The sequence below is a fragment of the Sciurus carolinensis genome, chromosome 5 (assembly GCF_902686445.1).
Source record: "Sciurus carolinensis chromosome 5, mSciCar1.2, whole genome shotgun sequence".
Classification (NCBI taxonomy): domain Eukaryota; kingdom Metazoa; phylum Chordata; class Mammalia; order Rodentia; family Sciuridae; genus Sciurus; species Sciurus carolinensis.
In genome coordinates this window covers 32,453,313-32,477,001 of record NC_062217.1, presented here as the reverse complement: position 1 = coordinate 32,477,001, position 23,689 = coordinate 32,453,313, and the positions used below count along the sequence as shown (strand labels likewise).

General features: G+C 34.8%; 1 protein-coding gene across 4 annotated transcripts in view; it reads left to right on the top strand.

Moving 5' to 3' along the window:
* Spart (spartin) overlaps positions 1 to 23,689 on the top strand; it is a 62,845-nt gene that overhangs the window by 18,430 nt on the left and 20,726 nt on the right. Inside the window, exons 1-4 of one of the 4 annotated variants that reach the window (XM_047552097.1) lie at positions 6,249 to 6,452; positions 12,297 to 13,105; positions 17,599 to 17,796; positions 20,873 to 21,022. In XM_047552097.1, the coding sequence (XP_047408053.1) occupies positions 12,299 to 13,105; positions 17,599 to 17,796; positions 20,873 to 21,022 (1,155 nt within the window). In that variant the 5' untranslated portion in view covers positions 6,249 to 6,452; positions 12,297 to 12,298. Of the gene's footprint in view, positions 1 to 6,248; positions 6,453 to 6,482; positions 6,710 to 12,296; positions 13,106 to 17,598; positions 17,797 to 20,872; positions 21,023 to 23,689 lie in introns of those variants that run through there. The other 3 variants (XM_047552100.1, XM_047552096.1, XM_047552099.1) reach the window with 3 other exon arrangements.

The window sequence follows — 23,689 nt, the reverse complement described above, 5'->3', positions numbered from 1 at the left end:
TCAAATATAAGCTGTTATTTTCTGCCAATCTCAAGCACCATTTCCACATAAGCAGATCCAAGTTGTATGTTTAGTACACACCACACACTTAATTTGGTATTTAGGAAAATCCCTTGGCAAGTCACTTAGAGTTAAGATGAGCCTCCAAGACACAAGCAAATAAGAGACAAATGAAAAGAACACAGAATTAGTTGTTGTTTTATTCTGAGAACACAAAATTAGAGGGGAAAAGTGAATACAAAGTTACAAATTTTAAAAAGCTGACATACCACAGACACCACAAAATCCAGGGAAAAAACATAATTCTTACTTATTTAGGTGATTGAAAAAAATCTCATAATCTTTTTTCCTACCTTTTTTTTTTTTTTTTTTTTTGGCTCTATACTGTTAAATAAAATTTATGGGGGGGACATGGATTTGGATTGAGCATATGCCCTAGACCCCATGACCACATAAATACAGAGTTTAATCACAGTAATAGCTTCAGTTGGTTGCAGAAGCCCCTGTAGCCAATTAACTAATTAGGCTGCAAACAACTAGTTAAGCTGTAACCAATGGATGGTCAGCTAAGCTGTAGCTAATTAAGTTCTATATCTCACTTCTGTTTTTCTATAAATGCTGTCAGATGACATTGTTGACTGAATTTTTATGATAATACTCTAGTTGTGGGAGCTGTCCAATTTGTGATTCTGCTTTGTTTTGCTCAAATAAACTCTGCTAAATTTAGTTGGTCTAAAGAATTTTCCTTTTAATAACATTCTTTGTTTCTTCATACGGAATATGGAGTGCTGGAAATAATCTTTCATTTGTCTCTCATTTGCCTGCGTCTTAGAGGCTCATCTTAAATCTGCATGACTTACCACGGTATTTTTCTAAAGCAATGCAGTTACTATAAGAAGAATTTTGGTGTCACAGAAAAACAAAATTCATCTTTTTCTATAGCATGGTTTATCAAGATTAGCATTTTTATATAATTTAGGAAAGTTAATTTTACAATTTAATATTGATAATGTCGTAGAATTGTCACATTTGGAAGGACCACTAATGTAGATTTTGACCAGGCATTGATGGAAAACCAAATCCTTTGCTTTTATTTTACCAAGCTTTATGACTGGAAGGATGTTCTACAGATTAATTTCTGACCCCATACACCTCAAATCTTGCTTTTCCTCCACCCACATTTCCAGTGCTAGGTACTGAACAGGTTGAGTATCCCTAATCTGGAAACTGAAATGCTCCAAAATTGGAGAATTTTTAGTGCCATGACATCACAAGTACAAAATTCATCGGAGTTCATGTGATAGGTCTCAGTCAAAGCACAGATGCACTAAATATTCATAAAATTGCCTTCCTGCTATGAGTATAAGACATATGTAAAATTTGAATGAATTTCTTATTAAAGTGGGGTCTCATCCCCACAATACCTCATTATATGCAAATATTCCAAAATCCAAAAGTAAATAAAATTTGAAATAGTTCAGAGAAGGGATACTCAAACTGTATGAGGCAATAAAATAATCAATATGATCCTTGGCTAATGTCTTTATGGTAGGGTCAGGTAAGCCCACAGTCAGTAGCAAGAATATTCCTAAAAGTCAGTGCTATACCACCATGGTTAGCTTAACCATACATGGAAGCTACCTTGAACATAAATATCTCACAAAACAAAAATTAATTGTTCCTTCAACCTATCTTCTCCTTATCCAAGGCCCTAGTAAACCCATAGCCATTCACAGTACAACATCAAGGACAAGAAGGGAAGTCAAATAGTCAGTGGTTTTAACTACTGTGGGAAAATCTTTTTCTTTTTACGGAAACATGTGAACACATCTCCAGGGTTGCCTTGGAAGGAATCTGTGAAAATTGGAACCTCAGTGTTTAACCAGGTAACATATTATGCTGATCAGTTTGAGCATAATGAAAGTATTTTTTTCAAGGCTACTAAATTAATCAAGTTATACCAGATAAAACCCACAGATGAAATTTTAACATGACTTTAGGTTTGTTGTACATTTTTCTTAAGGCATTAAATTTTAGTTTTTGAAGATTTTCTCTCCTGGTTTAAAGGAGTGAGAGTTATGTGGACCATTACCCACAGAAACTGTTAAATATTATTTTAAAAAGATTTTTTTTAATTTCTGGAAATGGCACTAAGGGCATACAACAAATAAAAATACATTTAATTTAAAAAAAAAATTTAAATTCCATAAGAACAGCAAGAGTCTGAATGTATGAATCAAGACCTGCTCCCTCACTTCCTTTCCAGCTCAGGGAGGCTGAATCTCCACTTAACTGGCACAGTCAAAACCAAAGTGATCCCTCTCCCACAGCTTGCAGTCGGAGGGCTTTCTCCCTGAGAGAAGGTGGGCACCAGCCTTTCTCCTTCTCCCTGGTTACCTGTTGCTGAAGCCAAGTTCTGAATGAGTGTGGCCAAAGGCTGGGGTTCCCTTCTTTTGCCTGAGCACCACTAGTGGACAGGAGGTCCAGCCATGAGCATGGCCCCACTGAGAATATTGGGGCACCAGGCACCCCAAATTGTCAATGTTTGTTAAAGATATTATAAAGTTTTTTTTGGTGTACTTCCTAGAAATTGAAGATGTAAATAACTATAATCACTTGATACCAGGTATTTTTGCAGTGAGGTGACTTCCAATTTTATGACTTAAGTGGAAGAAGGATGTAGTGGATTAAAAAATTTTTTGAACGATATATCATGAAGTGTTTTGAGGCATAATTGGGAACTACTTCAAAGATTTGAGTTACAATGCTATTATAAAATTCTGTCCCCTCTATTGTTTTTTGTCTGAATAGAGTTTCCTAGATCTTACATTTATAAATACTAAAATCAAAATAGAATTGATACTGAATCCCATCTCATTCTAAAAATAAATGATACTATCCACAAATGTATGAACTAATTGAAAAGTCTGTCACCTCATCAAGATCTAGTTCCAATACTTATTCAAAAAGTATTTACCCAAATTTAGAACACATGTGACACAAATAACAATTATTCAATATAGAATACATCTTTAAAACCTTAGAACACATGTGACACAAATAACAATTATTCAATATAGGATACATCTTTAAAACCACTTTAGTTATAATTAACATATTATAAATTTAACTCAGTTTGAGTATTCCATTCAATAAATTGTATTATATTTACTGAGGTAGATATTTATCATTACAACCTACCAGTTCTATCCTAAAACCTTCTGCCCATTTACAGTCATTTACCATTAACAACACCAGCCCTTAGAAACTACTGAGCTACTTTATCTCTTTAAATTTGCCCTTCTTAAAAAAATCATACAAAAGACTCATACAATATATATTCTTTCATGTCTGATTTCTTTCGCTGAGCACAATGATTTTAAGGTTTATCTATGTTTATCATATATCAATACTTTATTCATTTTTGTGGCTGAACAATATTCAATTGAATGGATATACTGCATTTAAAAAAATCCATCAGTTGATGAATATATGGGCTATTTTCACTTTTGGTCCACATTAAATAATGCTTCTTTGAACATTCGTGTACAAGTATTTGTATTATTGTATTATACATTTCTATTTTGAGAATGATCTGGAGTCAGAATCAATTCCATTCAAAATTTTTAACAATGTAAGTTAAAAAATTCAGTCTACCTAAATAAAGTAAGTAGGAGCAGAAGTTGTTTTATAATAGTATCACTCAATCTTTCAATCAAGAAAATTGAAAACTTGCTCTCAAAATTCCACCTAAGAATGAATTACTAGGTTATATGGTAGTTCTAGACACAACTTTTTTTTTTAAAGAAAAAGTCAAATCATTTTCCAAAAAATGACTGTATCGTTTTACATTCCTAGCAGCAATGGAAGAGGGTTCCAGTTTCTCCACTTCTTTCCAAACGTGTTACTATCTTTTTATTATTATTATAGTCATTCTAATGGGCAAGAAATTATCTCACAGTGGTTTTAATTTGCTTTTCCCTGAAGACTAATAATGTCATCTTCTCATGTGCTTTTTGGTCAGTTATATATCTTCTTTGAAGAAATATTCAAATCCTTTCCTCATTTTCAGTTGTTACTTTTCAAAATTATTGGGTTGTAAATGTTGTTGATATATACAAGTCAAAAATAGTGATTTGCAAGTATTTTTCTCATAAACTGTGGGTTTTCCATTTCCTGATAGTATCTTTTTCAAGAGCAAAAGTATAATCTGATGAAGTACAATTTATCTCTTTTCCTTTTATCACTTAGGCTTTGGAGAGGTCATATCTAAGAAATTATGCCTTAACATGTTCATGAAGTTTATCTCATAAGCTAGGAAGTTATATTTTCTTTTAAGAGTTTTATAGTTTTAGTTCTTACATTTAGGTCTATGATCTATTTTTATGTATGGCATGAGGTAGGTGTGCAAACTCACCTGTTTGCATAAATATCTGATTTGCTTAATTATCTGATTGTCCCGTTTGTTTAAAAGACTTTCCTCATTGGATATTCTTGTCACCTTTGTTAAAACTTAGTTGGCTATAAATGCAAGGACATATTTTGGGGCACTTAATTCTACTATATTGATCAGTTGTATTCCATTTGTCTTAACTTATACTAGCACCACACTGACTTTATTACTGCAGTTTTATATTGCTTTGAAACTGGAAAATGTAAGTCTTCCAATTTGTTTTTCAAGATTGTTTTTGCTATTCTAGATCACTTGCATTTCCATGATTTTATGAATTTTAGGATTAGCTGACCAATTTCTGCCCAAGTCTTCTAGAATTTTTACAGGGATTATGTTGAATCTGTATATATATTTGAGGGGTATTACTATCTCAATATTAAGTCTTTCAATTTATGAGCATGGAGTATCTTTTCATTTAAATTCTTTCAGCCATATTGTATTGTATTCAGAGTATAGATCTTTCACTTATATTGCTAAAACTATTTCAATGTACTTTATTCTTCCTGATGTATTGTGAGTGAGATTCTTTATTTTTAGTTTTATTTTTTGGTACCAGGGATTCAGGGATTGAACCCATGGGCGATTAACCACTAAGCCACATCCCCAGTCCTTTTAAATTTTTATTTTGAGACAGAGTCTCGCTAGATTGCTGAGGCTGTTTTTGAATTTGTGATCTTCCCGCCTCAGCCTCCCAAGCCACTGGGATTACAGGTGTGGGCCACCCTGCCCAGCTTGTGAATGGAATTCTTATGACCTGTGCATATAAATATTATTGATTTACGTATGTTCATCTTATGACCTTAATGAACTAACCCATTTATTAGTTCTAGTACTTTTGTAGTAAATTCTTTTGGGTTTTCCATATATAGTGACCTCATGTATAGAAATCTTCATTTTAATCACTAATCTTTATGACCAAAGGAAATTTAAAAACTACGATTAGACTTATTTTTATGCAGAGAAGTATAGTAGGTGATCAATGAAAGATTTCCAAGAAAAAAAGAAATATTACATTGAGATAAAATTTCACAATGTGGAATGAAGTATGAGTTCAAGGAATGAAGTAAAATTTTCTCCTAATAAAATCGTGTGCATGTTGTGTTAAAACTTGATGTGAATTTTAAATTGGTATTCAGATCCCATTAACTACATTTAAAAGTTATGTGACTTTTATTTTAAAATGTCATCCTTTTCAGCTATTTAAGTGTGATAAACATTTTGATGGTCAATCTAAAATTGTGGCAGAGGGTATACAGTTTGTTTCAGAGTTCCTTTGGGGTTGATTATTAAAGTAAATCATTTCAAATCTCTGTGCTGATGTACACCACCATATTAGGGTTTTCTCTTTGAAGATAGCTGCTACCTTTCTGAGATTTGAGGGCACTACCAAATGATCCCCAACTTTTTTGTAGGGAACTACAAATAGACTTCTTAAAGTCTATTTGCTTATTCAAAAATATTGATCTGCCATCTATAGCTTTTTACTAACTTTAAAGAACTTTTGAAGAGCAGTAAAGCATGTTTACTTTGATTTTTCCATTTGAGCACTCTATAATGCCAGTGGTACTGGATTATCATCAGAAATTTTTCTACGATATTGGTACAAATATTTCAGGACACACACACACCCTATTGAGACTCTTAGGCGGGCAGACCCTGCTCTGGGTAGCTAGTTACAAAGGCTGGGCTCAGGAGCTCCTGATCAGCCTTTGTTCCCAGGTGCACAGCGCCCCGGGCTCCCTCCAGCGGCCACAAGCTGTCACTACCCACGTCTCTTTCCCAGTGTCTCTAGGTCTCACTTTCGCGCGGGTAGTAGAGATTGCGCAGGCGCAGGGGCGGTCGACGTGGCCGCGGAGACCCTGGTTCGGGGGTCGTGTTGAGTGGCCGATTGACGAGGTTCTCCCGGGCTTCCTGCCCTCGCTCCCTTCCTCCCGCTAAGGCGTTACGGCGGTTCCTGGGTTCAAAGCTGACTGACGTCCTCCCATACGCCATTTAGAAGGTCAGAGCGCAGCACCTAGTCTGGGCGGGCTGGTGACGAGTCCGTGGGAAAGAAGCCCGCGTGGGCGTCACGTGGAGGCGAGGCGGCGGCGCGTGACGTGGCGCGCGCGGCCTGGAACGCTTTGTGAGCCCCCGACGCGCGCGGGCACGGGCAACCTCTGGTTCGCGGCGTGCGGAGCGGGTCCGGGGCTGCGGCGGCCAAGCTGCTTGGGAAGCTCTTCGGGCCGCACCCTAGCGCCCGAGGTCTGGAAGGCACAGGTGGGGCGGCGGCGAACCAGTCGCCCCTGCGCGCACCCCGCGCTGCCTGGCGGGCGGCCCGGCGCCGGGGGTCGGGTGGGCTCGGCCTGGCGGGCAGGTGTAGGAGGGTGGGCAGGAGGGCCTAGGAGGCCGGGCCCGGTGTCCAGGTCTCGACGAACTTTTGTTGAAGGCAGCCATTCCTGGGGAGAGAGGCTGCAGAAGTTCTGAGTGAATCCCGGTTGGCCTCCCTGCCAGCCCCTCTGGCGGTCGGGCTGGCGAGCTTCTCCCGCCCCCGCCACTCCCAGGTCGCGGTCCTCCCGGAGTATCAGTTGGCTGCTTGTGCTGCCCCACCTCCGCTCCTCGCTGTGACCTCCCTCCCTCAGCGTTAACAGCTTCCCCAGGGTCGGAAGCGTTTCTTTTGCCAAAACCCCACAACCCACAGCAGTTGTAGGGGAATGCGAACCGTGGGATTTTACTCTTTCGAACACTTTCGGTCGTTGTTTGCTGGGGATCGGATACCGCAGAGGACCTCGGACCTAATTGTGTCTGGAAAGTTTCTCTTGGAATGCGCACTGTAATGACCAGGCATTATTGCGTTACCGTAGGCTTGGCCCCTGCCCCACTGGGTGGCTTGCTCTAGTAATCTTTGGAGGATCCTCGAGGTTTGCTAATTTCTTGTGCCATAACTTCATGAATTGGCGCCCGTGATTGCAATTGCTTCAAATATTTAAGAATTTAACATTTTTTGAAGTTGACCAAAGAAAATTAACGGTAATACAAGAATCTCCCCCCCCCCCAAAGAAAAGATATTCCCAGTTTTCTGATTCCCTCCCTTTTCTATTCACTTAATTTGGTGGGTTTTATGAGACCCATTTGTAACCGGAAGCCTTTATATTTTGTGGTATGTGGTACGTTTTGTTTTGTTTTGTTTTGTTTAATCTGTGGCGCTTTAGGAAACAATTTCCCTTCCAAGCCAGAATGGGGTACAGTGTTGAAGAGGAAATTGCATACAGATATTACCAAAAAGTCCATTCTTGATTTTCATTCCTCTACACCCCCCATATCAATGAGGAATAAGTGATTTTTATTTAAGATCTGTTGCACAGCATGGTGACTATAGCTAATAGAGTATTGTACTTTTCAGTATCAGATAAAACTTCAGATGTTTTCATATCAAAAAAATAGCAAATATTTGAGGTGATGGATGAATTAGATTTGATCATTCCATATTATATTAAAACCCCAAATATAGCATCATTTTGTACCCCATAAATACATACAACTGATTTGTCAATATATAATTTAAAAAGTAAAAAGCAAATTTTAAAAGAAAGACCCTGTTTCTTTTCATAAAGGGCCAGATTGACTGGCAGGCAGGCAGACATTAGACTAACTTCTGCTAGCTCTAGGGAGATAAATATTGTATTATTAAAAGACTACTTGGCATTGTTGCTTGTTAAACATAATTGTTTATTATCTTCACTATTTATGGGATTGAATTAAGTTGCCAAGTATTTTGATTCAGAATTTTATCTTTGCCAGTGAGTGTTTTTAAAGCGTATACATAGTTATATGTGAAATTAAATGCCTTTTACTTCTTTTATTAGAATGTTTAAATAATATAACAAATTCATCACTAGTATTTGGAAATAGGTTTTGATTTGTCATATGACTCTTATACTGGTGTAAGTACTCTTTATTTAATACCTTAGATTGACATTTCAAAGACTTTCCAACTCTGAAAATTAAAGCATGTGAAATCATTTTTTTATCTTTTCAAGATACTCAGTAACCACTTAATTTTGCTAAGGAATATAATAGGCCTGTGCTTTCTTGATATCCTCTTACTCTGAGCTTCCTTGTACTCTATGGGAGGTAAACTGTAGAATGTTTGTCCCATGGTTTCTGAGGGAGGAAGGGGATTAGAATCTGTGTAAAGGGAAGACATTTTGATGACATAGCAGCAAGTGTAATTTCCAGGGAAAGGGGGCTGTCAGTTTTTTTTTTTTTTGCTGGGGGTTGGGTCAGGTGGGGTGGGGGAGATACTGTCAGAAGCACTCAACCATTGAGCCACATCCCCAGCCTTTTAAATATTTTTTATTTAGAGATAGGGCCTCCCTGAGTTTTAGCATTATCATTGTATACCACAAACACATAAACTTTCTCTGTACATCCATATTCCCTTTTCAAAATGGTGGTTCCACAATTTTGCTAACATCAAGAGTCACATTATTACGAATTATTATCTTGAATTATTATCACATTCAAATTATGACACTAATCAAAACTGAAATTAGTATACTAGGGTTACTTCTTATTCTAGTTTAGTCATCTTGTTTTCCTGGAGTTAATAATTGTCTTGATTTTTATTTCCTTAATTTTCAAGTATTTGTCACAAATTAAAACTTTGAATCCTCTTACAGTTCTATTTATCTCTTCTCAGAAATTAAAAGAATATCAAGTATTCTGTCAATTTTAGTTCCTGGAAGTATTTTCTGGAGTTCTTATTTCTACTCGAATCTGGACAGGTTTCATCTTGGGAATACCATCATCAGCCTTGGGATTCCTTTTTCCAAGCATAGAATCTGGGAAACAGGATGTAGTACCTGGCTGGATTTGGAAGTATATTTACTAAGAATTATGAATAAGTTGTACCATTTTATTTTAAATTTTTACTTGTTACCTTGAAGAAGTTCCTTAATACTATTTTTCATTTTTTTGTATAAGCTTTTTAAGATGGTCCCTTTGAGCCCAGTTTTCTGAAACTTCATTGTATGTTCCTTGGTATGAGTTTTTTTTCATTCTTTATTGGTCTTTTTAAATTTGGAAATTTATCTTTTCCAGTTATGGTAAATTCTGTGAATCTTTCCTTCTACTCTTGTATTCCTTATATTTTGTCGGTTCCTTATTTCTGAAAAGTTTTAGTTTTCTGATGTTGAACTTTCTGGATTTTCTTATCTATTCTTTCTTTTTAAAATCCTTTTGCTCTGCTTCCTGCACATTTTTTCATGACTTTTGTAATCTTATGTTTTTTTTGTTTGTTTAGGACTGGAGATAGAACGCAGAGGCACTGTACCACTGAGCTACATCTCCAGCCTTTATTTTTTGAGACAGGCGCTCACTAAATTGTCTAGACTAGCCTCAAACTCGTGATCTTCTTCAACCTCCAGAGTAGCTTGAATTACAGGCATGTGCCACCACTCTCAGCCTGTAATCTTACCTTTTTATCCCTCTACTGAGTTTTTCTTTCTAACTATATTGTTATTTAATTTCTGAACACTCATTTTTTTTGGGTGCTTGTACATCTTATTTTTATTTTATGGTATCCATTTTCCTTAATGCATTATTTCTTCATTTTGATATAAATGATAGGGTTTAATTTTTCCCCTGCATATTATCCATTTCAACCAAATGCATCACTTTTATTTTTATCTTTAATGTTAGAGGTTCTTCTTACATTTTGTGATCCTTGACTGCATGTGTGTACACACACACACATACACACACACACACACACACTTATTCAGGGGAGATAGTTTCTAAGACTCTATGCAGATGCCTCTTGTCATGGATAGTACTGAACCTTTTCCTATACGTATATGCCTATCGTAAAGTTAACTTATAAAATTAGGCATAATAAGAAACTAACAACTAATAGTAAAATAGCAGAATTATAATACCTTAGTAAAAGTTATATGAAAGTGGTCTGTCTTAAAATAGAGTGCAGTTTATTCACCCTTGTGATGGTGTGAGATGATAAGACTGCATGATTAGTTGAATGACATGCATTTTGATGTGGTGTTAGGCTACTATTGAACTTCTGATGTATTGCTAGACTTTAGATGGATCCTCTGCTTTGGGTGATCCTGGCCCGTTGAATCACGACGATGTTAATTATTGGATGTCAGGGGCAGATGATGTCCATGTTTAGGGTCCTTGGTAGTCAAAGTGGTCTTTTACTGAGACTGTTTAGAAGAATATGTAATTAGAAGTTATTATATGTCCTTCCATATTTTATGCCATGCTGCTTCCTTTGTACTTGTAGGATATCTTCAGAAAGAGTGGTTTCATTGCAGTTGAAGAGTTGTGTTGGATGGTATCCATTTTCCTTAATTGACTTCTTCAACACCGGCAGCAGTTTCTGATCAGTAGATACAGCTTTCACAGTAATTCTTAACATGTTTCGATCCAAAGCTATTGCTGAAAAAATCTGTATAACTTCTCCTTATTTGCATTAAGTGATTTAGTGATACTTGTTTCAGGGGATCCCCTTGCTATAGCAAGACTTATAAGTCTTCCTGTAGACTCAGTACTTTCTATTGCAACACTCTGACATCAGTCAGGACACATTGTGTTCATGTCTTCCACCCATAAATTTAATGATTTTTCTGTCTTAACTCAGCATTTTTTGCACACTGGCTGTAATTATTGAATTTAGAGATATGACTGCCAAACTGGCATGAATTTTCCTTCTTTATAATTGCATGGATAAAAGATTTGTTATTACCATAGATCTTAGCAACCTCAGCATTTGATTATTTTTGCTTAAGTTGAGAACTTTAACCTTTGCACTTAAAGGAAGCACTTTTGCAGCTTCTTTTTGATACATCCAAATTACCAGCACCCCTGCTTTTGTGCTTTGGGCCATTATTAAGTAAGATAAGGGTTACTTGAGTACAAGCACTGTAGTACTGAGGCAGTTGATCTGATAACCAAGATGGCTACTAAATGATGGGCAAATAGCATGGATATACTTGGTGGGTTGGAGTGGGATTTCATAACTACTCAGAACAGTGCACAATTTAAAACTTATGAATTATGTCTGGAATTTTCCATTTAATGTTATCAGACTGGTTAACCATTTATAACTGAAACCATGGAAAAAGAATCTGCAGATTAGGGAGAACTGCTATACATCTTTTTGGTGTGCATATGTTCATATATATATATATATATATGCAGGTGTGTAACCAAGAGAATATATCCATTTCTCTTGGTTACTCACCTGCAAATGAAATTACTGGGTCATAGAGTGGGTGAATTTTCAGCTTTAATAAAAATCACCAGTTTTCCATAGTGGCTGTACCATTTTTCAGCTTCCACCAGCAAAGTATGAGAGTTTCATTTGTTTTTTTCTGTTTTAAAATTTTTGCCATCTATTAATCACTGTGGATTTTAGTTTTATTTTCCTGAGAAATAGTGTGTCAAACTCCTTTTCACATGACTCATTTTTTATTAGCTAAATATAATCTGGATTTATATTAATAATGAATTTCAGAATGAGATTCTTTTGTTCCATCCCTATATTTTGACATATGGTAGAGAACTATTTCATTTATTTTAAGAAACAGTAACAAAAAATTATTTAATAGATGTATTCTATTCTGTTTTTTAATGAACAAGCTATTTAGGCCCAAGAGCCTTTATCCATTCATCAGCTACATATTGAGTGCTTTCTCTGTGTCAAAACTAAGAGTAAGGTTGAGATGCAGTAGTGAACTAGATAGAGACAAAACTATCCTCTTGAAATATATTTAGGTAGGTGAGATAGATTACTAGAGAAGTAAACAGCTAAGCAAGATAATTACATATGTTTTTTATTTTACAGTTATGGAACAAGAAGCACAAGATGGAGAACCTGCTGAAATTAAGATCATCAAGGAAGCATATAAGAAAGCCTTTTTATTCGTTAATAAAGGACTGAATACAGATGAATTAGGTCAGAAGGAAGAAGCAAAGAACTACTATAAGCAAGGAATAGGACAACTACTCAGGGGAATCAGCATTGTATCAACAGAGCCTGAACACACAGGCCCTGGGTGGGAATCTGCTAGACAGATGCAACAGAAAATGAAAGAAACACTACAGAATGTACGCACCAGGTTAGAAATTCTAGAGAAGGGCCTTGCTACTTCTCTACGGAATGACCTTCAGGAGGTGCCCAAGTTATATCCAGAATTTCCGCCTAAAGACATCTGTGAAAAGTCACCAGAGCCTCAGTCCTTTAATTTACCTCCTCAGCATGCTGAAGTAGATGGAAACGCTTCAGCCCCAAGTGCAGGGTTGGCTGCTGCACCTTCTCTGTCCTTACCATCTCCAAGCTGTCCATCAGAAGCTCCTCCTGCTTATACTCCTCAGGCTGCAGAGGGTCACTACACTGTGTCTTACGGAACAGATTCTGGGGAGTTTTCATCTGTGGGAGAAGACTTCTATAGGAATCATTCTCAACCACCTCCTCTTGAGACCTTAGGGCTAGATGCAGATGAGTTGATTTTGATACCAAATGGAGTACAGATTTTTTTTGTAAATCCTGCAGGGGAGGTTAGTGCACCTTCATATCCTGGGTACCTTCGAATTGTGAGATTCTTGGATAATTCTCTTGATACAGTTCTAAACCGTCCTCCTGGGTTTCTTCAGGTAAGCCAAAGGAAAACATAACATAATTTCAAATATATGTAGTCATCTACATATCATATATGTAAAATGATATCTATGCACCATTTTTATTTGTCAATATTTATAATGTGCCTAGGATTATAAGAGAAGTGAAAAGATAATTAAATTCTACTTTCTTCTTAAATGTATTCCATGAAATTTATGAGCCTTGAACATCTGCATTTGTGTGTTTTTCTTTTTCTTTTTAAGATATGAGGTCTTTTTTTGGTACTAAACTTATGATGATAGGACCTAAGGGATATCAGAGTTTACCCTATAAGTTTTTAATTCTTTACCTGAAGAAGAAACCTAGTGACTTTAAATTCAAAAGATATGTATGTAATTCATGTGGCTGTATAACTGTAAATATCCATAGACGTTATCTAGACCCAGCTGATGGTCTGAACTGGGCTAGAATCACTGTCTAAAGTGTTGGTTCTCAACTAGAAGCAGGTTTTCGACCCCATGCCCCCCAACCCCCGCCCCCCAGAAAACATGTGACTGTATCTGCAGACATTTTCGGTTGTTACAATGAGGGCGTGGTTTCTACTGGCATAGTAGGTTAAGGCTAGCGATGCTGCCAAACATCTACACAGGACAGCTGCCATCAGGGGGAAAAAAAAATTCAGACCAAAATCTGTAGAGGTAGAAACTGCAGATGAGTTTACCAGAATGTAGTTTGTTCAAGGGCAAAGACTGCCACTAAATAATAGTTGGTGTCAGGGCATTGCTTGGATTTAGTAAGGTATTCTGCTTTTAAAATGGACTCTTGAAATGAGGACTTCTTATACATTGAGTATAACAAAGGAGTTTGTATTAAAGAGAAATCACCATTTAAGCAAAGGAGATGTTTTCACCCAAAGTCCAGATTATGTGGTTTAGTTATAACACTAATTTTTTCTTATGTATACTCTACTCAGTTCTTATGCAACTTTTACATGGAATTAACTTGAATATTGTTTAAAGAACCTAGAAGTTATTAAGAAGTTAATATTTTTAATTCAGGAGAAATCACTTGCCAAAATATGATGTTGAAGAGTTAATTTCTGGAATTTTTCCATTACATGTGGCAATATTTTCCCCCAAAAAAGTCTTTTGACTGTTTTTTCAACCATTGAGACTAAATCTCATCTGGATTGAAGTATCTTCACTTAGAAAATTGGTGCATTATAACTGATGAATGTTGCCTGTCCACACAGAGGAAAGCAAAGTACCAATTATCGAAAAGAGATAAATTGCATGCTAATATGAGGGCAATTTATAAGGAAACAGAAGTAGCTGTACCAAGCTTATAGTCACAAATAAGAATGATAATTATAAAAATAGATTAAAAAGCCTTTTCATGCATGGTCCTCTGAAGAGAAAATATATTAAAGTATAAAATATTTTTCTACATGTTACTGAAAAAAGTTGCATAAAGACAGTTGTAGGCTTATAAGAGATTCACAAAGTAGATACTTTGGGACATTGTTGAAAGATTTATTACTGGGCTAGAAAAGTACTGTGACTCCTGTAGGTTTTTTTTTTTTTTTTTGGGAAGTCTTAAGGTTCAAAAGGGTAGGTTTATTGATCTGAGTCAGGGAAAAAGACTGATAAACTCAACATTTTCTGCTAATTTGGTAATGGTGCTGCATTGTAAAAATTAAAAACCCTTTGGGTCCTCAGCAACTGAACTGAATGTCAGAAACCCTACGTGGTTATACAGATATAACCATTAAAATGATTTGTACTCTAGCAAAAATTTAGCCCATTGTGGTACTTTTAATTGGTGTTTAATTTCTTCACATCTCCTATTTTGGTCCTAAATGAAAAGTAAAATTGTACCCCAAACTTAATTTGAGTCTCTTTAATAGGCTACTCATGCATTAAAGGTCATTATTGCAGATTGTCCCAAAAAGGAATTACCATAACTGGTTACCACATATTTTTGTCCAAAAGCAAAACCAAACAAAAAACCAGACTATTGAGTATTAGCTGTTAGATAGAATTTCCTATGTCATAAAAATCATTATTGGTCTATTTAAGAATTGAGAGCTATATTCTTTGACTTTAGGTAGGCAGGCATGGAATTATAAAACTTCAAAAAACTACTTTTTTTTCATATTTAGTTTTAATATGCTTCATAGACCTGTTAATTCTATAGTCAGTTCCTACAGAACTTGGAAGAGATTACCCTCTGAAAGTGAAACTGGAAGAAATTAACCTATGGAGATGAGCTCACAAATCCATAGTAACATATCCAAAAACAAGTCTATTAAGTGTTTTTAAAAATTAATTAATTTATTTTTTTTTGCAGTGATGGAGATCAAACCCAGGGCCTGTGCATGCTAGGCACGTGCTCTACAACTGAGCTCTATGGCCCCAACCCCTTAAGGTTTTTTCTTAGGAGTAATTGGGGATATCCAGTTCAATCAAGGTGACAAGTATATAGCAAATTTTAAAGAAATCATGGTATACTAAATAGATTTTCCCAAACTTTGGTCATTGTACAATAATTTTTTACAATCTTTTGGTCAAAACTATATCCCTGTTACTTTTTTAAAAAAATTTTTCAATTTATTTTATTCTAATTAGTTGTACATTAGAATAGATTGCATTTATTTTTATTCTCGTTAATCTCATCAAAACAGTAACAACTGTGAAATTAAGGAAAGGATGTGTTTTTTCTTGGTACATATTAAAGTAAGGTAACTACTCAAGATATTAAGAGTTTGTGAATTCCCTAACATCGTTTCCCTCATTATAGATGTTTATTATACTTTGGAAGTAGTTTATTGTAAGCTAACTGAAATTTGGCTTTTATAAAATTGGTGACTTTTGAGATGAATAGAAAAGAATAAGAATAGCAAAGAAAAAGAATTTTTAATTGCTTATTAAGTACTTTCTAGGAGTCACTTCAATATTCTAGTTCCTGCATGTTTATATTGTGTTGGTCAGAGATGATGGTTGTGTATCAGAGTTTTTCATTTGTCATATGAAATCTCTCATGCTCTTTGACTTATGTTCATCATATGTTGTTTTAATAGATTGATTTTCCAAGTTTGTTTATGGTAAGAGCGTTCTGGATGTTGTGCACAGTAAAATTTTGGTTACTGAAAGAATGTAACACATTAGAAATGAATGCATTTGGAAATTTTTGATTTAAACTTGGTCTTATCTGAATTTAGATAGCCCTGATTTGAATTTAAGTTGGAGTGTATTGACAAACACCCTCCTCAGATGGCATTGCAGGAGCACTTTATGTTATTTTGCCTTAATTTCATAATACATAGTGAGTTCACAGTAATCTCTTCTACCTCTGTCATGGCAGGTACTCTTGGGGTTAAAAAGAAAAAAAAAAAAAGAAGAAAAAGAAAAGAAAAAATATATTACGTTATGAGTACTGGGTTTCTAATTAAAACAGTTCTTTTCTGGTTCAGATTGCATGATCTCAAATCCTAGCTTCACTTTTATTTCTTGACCATCAGCAAATTAGTTAACCTCTCTGTGCTTCAGTTTCAGTGTGCATAAAATTCAATAATACTGTTTTGAAACGAAAACTAAGTGCCCATCAGTTGATTTATTGCTGATATATGGTACATATACACAATGTAATACTATTCAACGCAAAAAAGAATGAAACCCTGTCATTTGTGGCAGTATTGATGGAATTAAGAGGTCATTAAGTGAAATAAATCAGGCACAGAAAGACAGTAACCATGGTTTCACTGATGTGTAATCTAAAAATGTTGATCTCGTGGAAGTTGAATGTGGTTACCAGAAGCCTGCAAGTGTGGGGTGGTGTTGGGAGAGGGATGAGGAAGGATTGATCAGTGGGTATTAAATTATAGTTAGAAGCAAGAAGTTCTGGTGTGATATTGCATAATAGGGGGACTACAGATAAAAATATACCATACATTGCAAAAAGCTAGAAGAAAGGATTTTGAAAGTATTTAGCATAAAGAATGATAAGTATTTGAAGAAATAAATGTTTAATCCAATTTAAACATTGTGCAGGGTATACCTGTATTGAAATATTACATGGTACCCTGTTAATATGTAGTTTTTATATTTTCATGTTATCATTTAAATACCAATTTCATAGGATTGTTTTAAAATCAGTAAATAACGTGTAGTACTGGAGAAGACTTGGAGTTTATTTCCACAAAGGGATGTCTAATTTGAATAATTAATTCACTTTGATCATTGCATTGAAAACTAGAAGCATTCTTGGTTAGCACTAGGCTATTTAAGGCCATTAGTTTTAAAACTGTTATTAGAGGAGCAATAGTGTATTTAACATTTTTTTGCAGGAACATCAGACTAGCAAATGATTAATTTTCATTCGGTATTTATTGATGTTTGGTTCTGTAAAACCTTTAAAATATGTTTCAAACAAAAATGTTTCTTTTCTAGTGTAACAATTTTATTAAAACCTAGGTGAAAATCTATATCATTTATTGATTTTTTTTTTTTTTTCCAACTAATTCTTTCAGGTTTGTGACTGGTTGTATCCTCTGGTTCCTGATAGATCACCAGTTCTGAAATGTACTGTGGGTGCCTACATGTTTCCTGATACAATGTTACAAGCAGCAGGTTGCTTTGTGGGAGTTGTCTTATCCTCTGAGTTACCAGAAGATGATAGAGAACTCTTTGAGGATCTGTTAAGACAAATGTCTGACCTTCGGCTCCAGGTAATTTGTATTATATAATTAGGGTAAAAAAAGTACTTCTGCTTTTAAAGAAATTATAACAACATCTGATATAATCAGAATTAGAAGACTAAGAATATATATTTTTTCTGTGTTCCTAAGTCCATGCTGAGAATTTGCTGCAAATAGTGGATAAAATTGTGCAAGTTACATTTTTCCACTTAATTTCTTTTAACTCATGTACTTTAGTGTCCTTATCATAAAATGGAGATAATAAAACATCTACTACACTGGACTTTGGTAAAGTTTAAAACCTTTATATTAGGGGTAGCAAGTGTTAATTTCTGTGAATGTTAGCTGTTGTTTTTACTGTTTGGCTAGAAAAGTGGACTAATGGGACCAAATGATATGAAGGTAATTTTAGCTTTAACTGGTAAGTTGTTGGACATATGAGGTATGATTGACATTTTAGAAATAAATATGGAGGGCTGGGTTGTGGTCAGTGGTAGAGCACTTGCCTAGTATGCATGAGGCACTAGGTTTGATCCCCAGCACCACATAAAACAAAATAAAAGGTATTATGTCCATCTTTTTTTTTTTTTTTTTTTTTTTTAAAAGAAATAGATATTGGTTGAGTGAATTATCTTTGTTCTCATGGTAAGTGAAGGCCAAATAAAAATAAAAGAAAATGTTATTTAAAATGTGATCATCCTGTGCACTTTTCTTATTTAACCTGGTTCTTCTGCACATGCATTCATCTTTCATCAGATGCTTGAAAAAGATTCATCTGAGGTTTTCCATTGTTCTTGCTCATCCTCCTATCTGGCAAGAGGGGAAAAAGGTTTTTTATTATGAATATTGACAGTTCTTTGTGATTGATTACAGTTGACAGCCTGGTAGTATAATCTTTTGTTCTCCCCTGTGGTCAGCAGGCATTTGGAATCCATTATTTAACCTGGTTCTTTGTTAAATGGTGAGATGGGAAGTGAACAGGACAAATAGAAAGATATATATATATATATATATATATATATAATATGAAACACCTATTCTCAGGCACCTGAGAATGACCTGGTGATCAAGGCAGTACTTTTAGAATAACTAATAATTATTTAGTCTGTGTTAGCAAATACATACATGATCACTTATATAGAAATGTGTAGCTTTGGTGTATTTATGAGGAGGAGTTTGCAAAGGGAGGAACATGGGCTATACTACTATATTACTGGGCTTTTGAAAAGAAAGTAAATAGACTTAGGTTATAATATGTGTAATTTTCTCTAATTTTAGTTTTTGGTTGTGTGGTTTTTACTTTGCAATATTGTTCCAGAACATCAACTATAAACAAAGAGTAGTAGCCTAATTTTTACTTGTTTTGACTTTAAAGCATTCATTCAGCAAGATGTTTGGTGGTAGAATACCTGTAGTATTAAATACAGAAAACAAAATATCAGCCTTCAACAATGCAGACATGAGCTTTGTTAATTACCTTTAAATTCATTTTAGTCTTAATTCATTAAGTAATCATTTTAATGATTACTTAGTTAAATACAATTGTAGTTGTATCTGTTTAAAGATAACATGATAAAATATGTTATCTCTTTATACTTTGTTTATTGAAATTTATTTTAGATTATATGTGTAAACAAACTTAGATGTTTGAGGTTTGATGACGAGGTAAAAAAAAGTTTAGGGAAAAGAAAAATAGTTGTTTATAGACTGTCAAACACTGATGTTTGCATAATTGTATCATGAGAGCATAGTATAAAGCATCTACAGGAAAGTCATCTAAGAACAGGCTCTTTTGACCTAAGTTGGAGAAAGGACATCTTCTTAACAAATGGTGCTGGTTATCTATAAGTAGAAGAATGAGTCTAGATCTTTATCTCACCCTGTACAAAAGTCAACTGAAAGTGCATCAAAGACCTAGGAATTAGACCAGAAACTATGCAACCCCTAGAAGAAAATGTGGGGTCAACAGTCCAACATATAGGCACAGGCAACAGCTTTCCCAGTAGGATCCATAAAGCTCAAGAAATAATAATAAAAAATTAATAAATGGGATGGCATCGAATTTAAAAACTTCTCCACAGGAAAGGAAGCAGGAAAGTAAAGAGAAAAGCTACTGAATGGAAGAAAATCTCTTGTTCTGACAGAGGATTGAGGTCCAGAATATAAAAAGAACTCAAAAAAACTTAACATGAAAAAAAATTAGTAAGTAGGCAAATGGACAAAACAGACACTTCTCAAAAGAAATACAAATGGCCAATAAATAAATATAAAAATATGCTCAACTTTCTTAGCAATTAGGGAAATGCAAATCAAAACTACACTTGAGATTTCATCTTTAATTAGAATGGCAGGCATTAGGATTACAAACAATAATTAATGCAGAGTGGATGTGGAGAAAATGGAACACTTTCATACTGTCAGTGGGTTTATAAATTAGTACAACCACTTTGGAAATAAATATGAAGGTTCATCAAAAGACTAAGAGTAGAACTACCATATGACCCAGCTATACCACTCTCCGTATTTATCCTAAAGAATAAAAGTCAGTGTACCATAGTGATACATACATTGCCATGTTTACAGCAGCACAATTCACAGTAGCCAAACCATGGAACCGGCCTAGATATCTGCAGTGGATGAATAAAGAAAATGTGATGTATATACACAGTGGAGTTTTATTCAGCCATAAAGAATGAAATTTTGTCATTTGCAGGAAAATGAATGACTCTTGAGAACATTAAGTTAAGCTAAATAAGCCAAACCAAAGTCAAGAGTTGTCTGTTTTCTCTTACATGTGGAAGCTAGAGAGGAAAAAGGAAAAGAAAGTTGGAGGGGAAATCTCATGAAAATTGAAGTAAGATCAGTAGAGTGGAGAACAGGGAGCAGAGGGAGGAAGGAGTAGAGAGAAAGGGGAAATACTGGAAAATGATGTTGAACAAACTATGTTGTTCTGTTGTGTGCATGTATGAATATGTAACAGTGAATCCCACCATTGTAAATGATTATAATGTAACAATAAAAAACATGGGAAATAAAAATCAATGATAGTGAAAAGAACCAAAAAGAAAAGTCTGTTTTGAGCTAATGTTAGTCCTTTACTCCCTAGGCCAACTGGAACAGGGCAGAAGGAGAAAATGAATTCCAAATCCCTGGAAGAGCAAGACGTCCCTCTGACCAATTGAAGGAAGAAGCTTCTGGCATTTCATTAGACCAAGGCAACAAGGATGTGCGTCATAGAGGAAAACGTGGAAAAAAGGTAAATGAAGGAGCAAAAGAGAGTGTATATGTTCTTTTCTAATGGTTACCTTTCACCAGTTTCATGGGTTTATATGATAGTACCCCCACTTACTGAAAATATCCACTTTTGCAGATTTAGAGTGTTCGTTAGCAAAAACAACTAGAAGCAGCTTTAATAGTTCTCTTACCAAGTGTTTATTCCTTACACTATTTTAAAAAATATTGTTTGAGAATACTTTTTCTCTAATACTTGAAAGATTTTTAATAATTAATCATTAATGATGTGCTTACTTTTTGTTTTAGATTGTTCTCCACTTTTCTGTATTCACCAAGAACTTAGGGCTGGGTATGCTACTCTTTTTTGCACTCTACCATTTTATCAGTTCCTTACTTTTTCATGGTTGGGCAAGTAAAGCTGAGATTTGGTTTCTTAAAAGTATATTTAGTAGTTTCTTCTATCATTTTTTAGGTTCTTGAGTATTAAATATATCCTACATGGTATATTTGGATTAGAATTCAGTAAATTATTCAGTATTAGAATATTGGGCATATGTATTAAAGTATAAATTTCTTATCTCAAGGAATTATCTAGTCGAAAGCACAGATTAGCAAAGAGATGATTGTCATCTAATATGATCATTACAAGATTCAGCCTAGACAAATAGGTAAGTGTGGATAGATGAAATGGGTGGTATGGGAAGCAATAAAGTGCCTCATCCTAGAGGGCATCATGGCCAAGGTGAGTCTTGAAGGATAAGAAAAATTGGCCATACAGATAGCACATTGAAGGAGATTGTAGACAGGAGTAGTAATATAAGTAAATGAATGAAGAAAACAGTATTGTGTGATTATGTACTACATTCCGTTTTCTATTGTTCATTGCTGTATTGTTCATGGTCATTGCTGATTAATTTTCTTTGGAATTAAATGAATATTACATGAATAGTCCACATGTAGTCAGAAAGTGTCACTGTGGCCAATGTTGAACATCTTAGATCAGCTTTATGAGGACTTTGGGAGTCCAAAATGGTTCCAAGAAATGTATTTTAATTTTAAAGATTTTTTTAATAGGTTAATCACAGTAAACCAAATCAAAGGGTATAGAAGGATATATAGTGAAAGGTAAGTTGACCTCTCATTCCTGTCCACCAGTCACCTAGCTCCCCTTTTCACATTGTTATTAACTTGTTTTTCTTCTAGATGTATTTTATGTATAGTCAAACAAATATACACACATATTATTTTAACACAAATTGTAGCATTGCTCGCTCCTTTTATATTTAACTATATATTTGGGAATTCTTCCATATCATTAGATCTTTATTTTTTAATATTTCTTTGTTAGAAAAATCAAATGATATTAAAAGTTATATACAGTGAACAGCTTTTACTTTCATCTTTGTCCCTGTTCACACCCTTTTCCCTGCCACTTTAATCACTTTTATTTTTATCTTATATATATCTTTCTAAATTTCTTGAGGCAGACAAAGGCAAGTATAAATGCTTAATCCACATCCCACCTCGTTTCCCCCCCCGCCCCTTACAAAAGATAGCATACTGTATAAAATGTTCTGTGCAGGGGGAAATTTTGTTTTTGTTTTTTCATTTAGAAATAAACTTGAGACATTGTTTCATTTCAGTAAATAGAGAACTTCCTTAATCTTTACATTCATTCTGTGAATATATTGTAGTTTCTTTAATAGATCTCTTACTGAGGAGTGCTTTGAATGATTCTAATATTTTGCTATTACAAATAAGGCTTCATGAATAACTTTCTAAATCTGTTGATTTATCCAATTGTAATTGGGTAAATTCTTAGAAGTGGAAATACTGAGTCAAAAGATAAATGCATTTGTAATTTTGGTAGATTTTGCTAAAAATGCCCTCTAAGGAATGTACTGTTCAGTCTCACAGTACAGCAGTCATACACACACACACACACACACACACGACACATTGGTGGTTTTGATTACTTGTAATCAACCAGTCTGAAAGTATTAATGGGAAATTCGAGAAGTAATATGTTAGGCACCATTCTGAGTAACTTGGTGAAATCTTAGTGTTTTGCTCCATGCTTTCAGAGACATGAATTATCCTTTTAGCAAGTGCGTCTGAACTGTATATGCTACGTCTCCATTAGTCACTTGGTATGCATCTTGGTTATCAGATGGACTATTATAGTACTAAAATACTTGACTTCAAATAATCCTTATTTTACCTAATAATTGCCCCAAAGCATAAGAGCAAAATGGCGCTGGCAATTTGAATGTGCCAGTGAAAAGCTGTACAGTACTTCCTTCAAGTAAAAAGATAAAAGTTCTCAATAAGGAAAGGAAAAATAAATCAAATGCTAAGGTTTCTAAGATCTATGGTAAGAATATATCTTCTGTGAAATTATGAAAAGAAATTTATGTAGTTTTACTGTAACAAAATGTATTGTTGTAATTGTTCGTGCTATTAATTTCTAACTGTGCCTAATTAATAGGTTAAACTTCACCATAAGTATATATGTATAGAAAAAAAAATCATAGTATTTGTAGGTTTAGTACTGTCTGTGGTTTCAGGTGTCCACTGGGTGTTTCAGAACGTATCCTCTATAAATGAGGAGGGAATAGTGTACCTTTTTCCTCATAGCCTGGTCAACAGAGTAATAGGTGATCGGTCTTTCTGTATTTTGGCAGTCTGA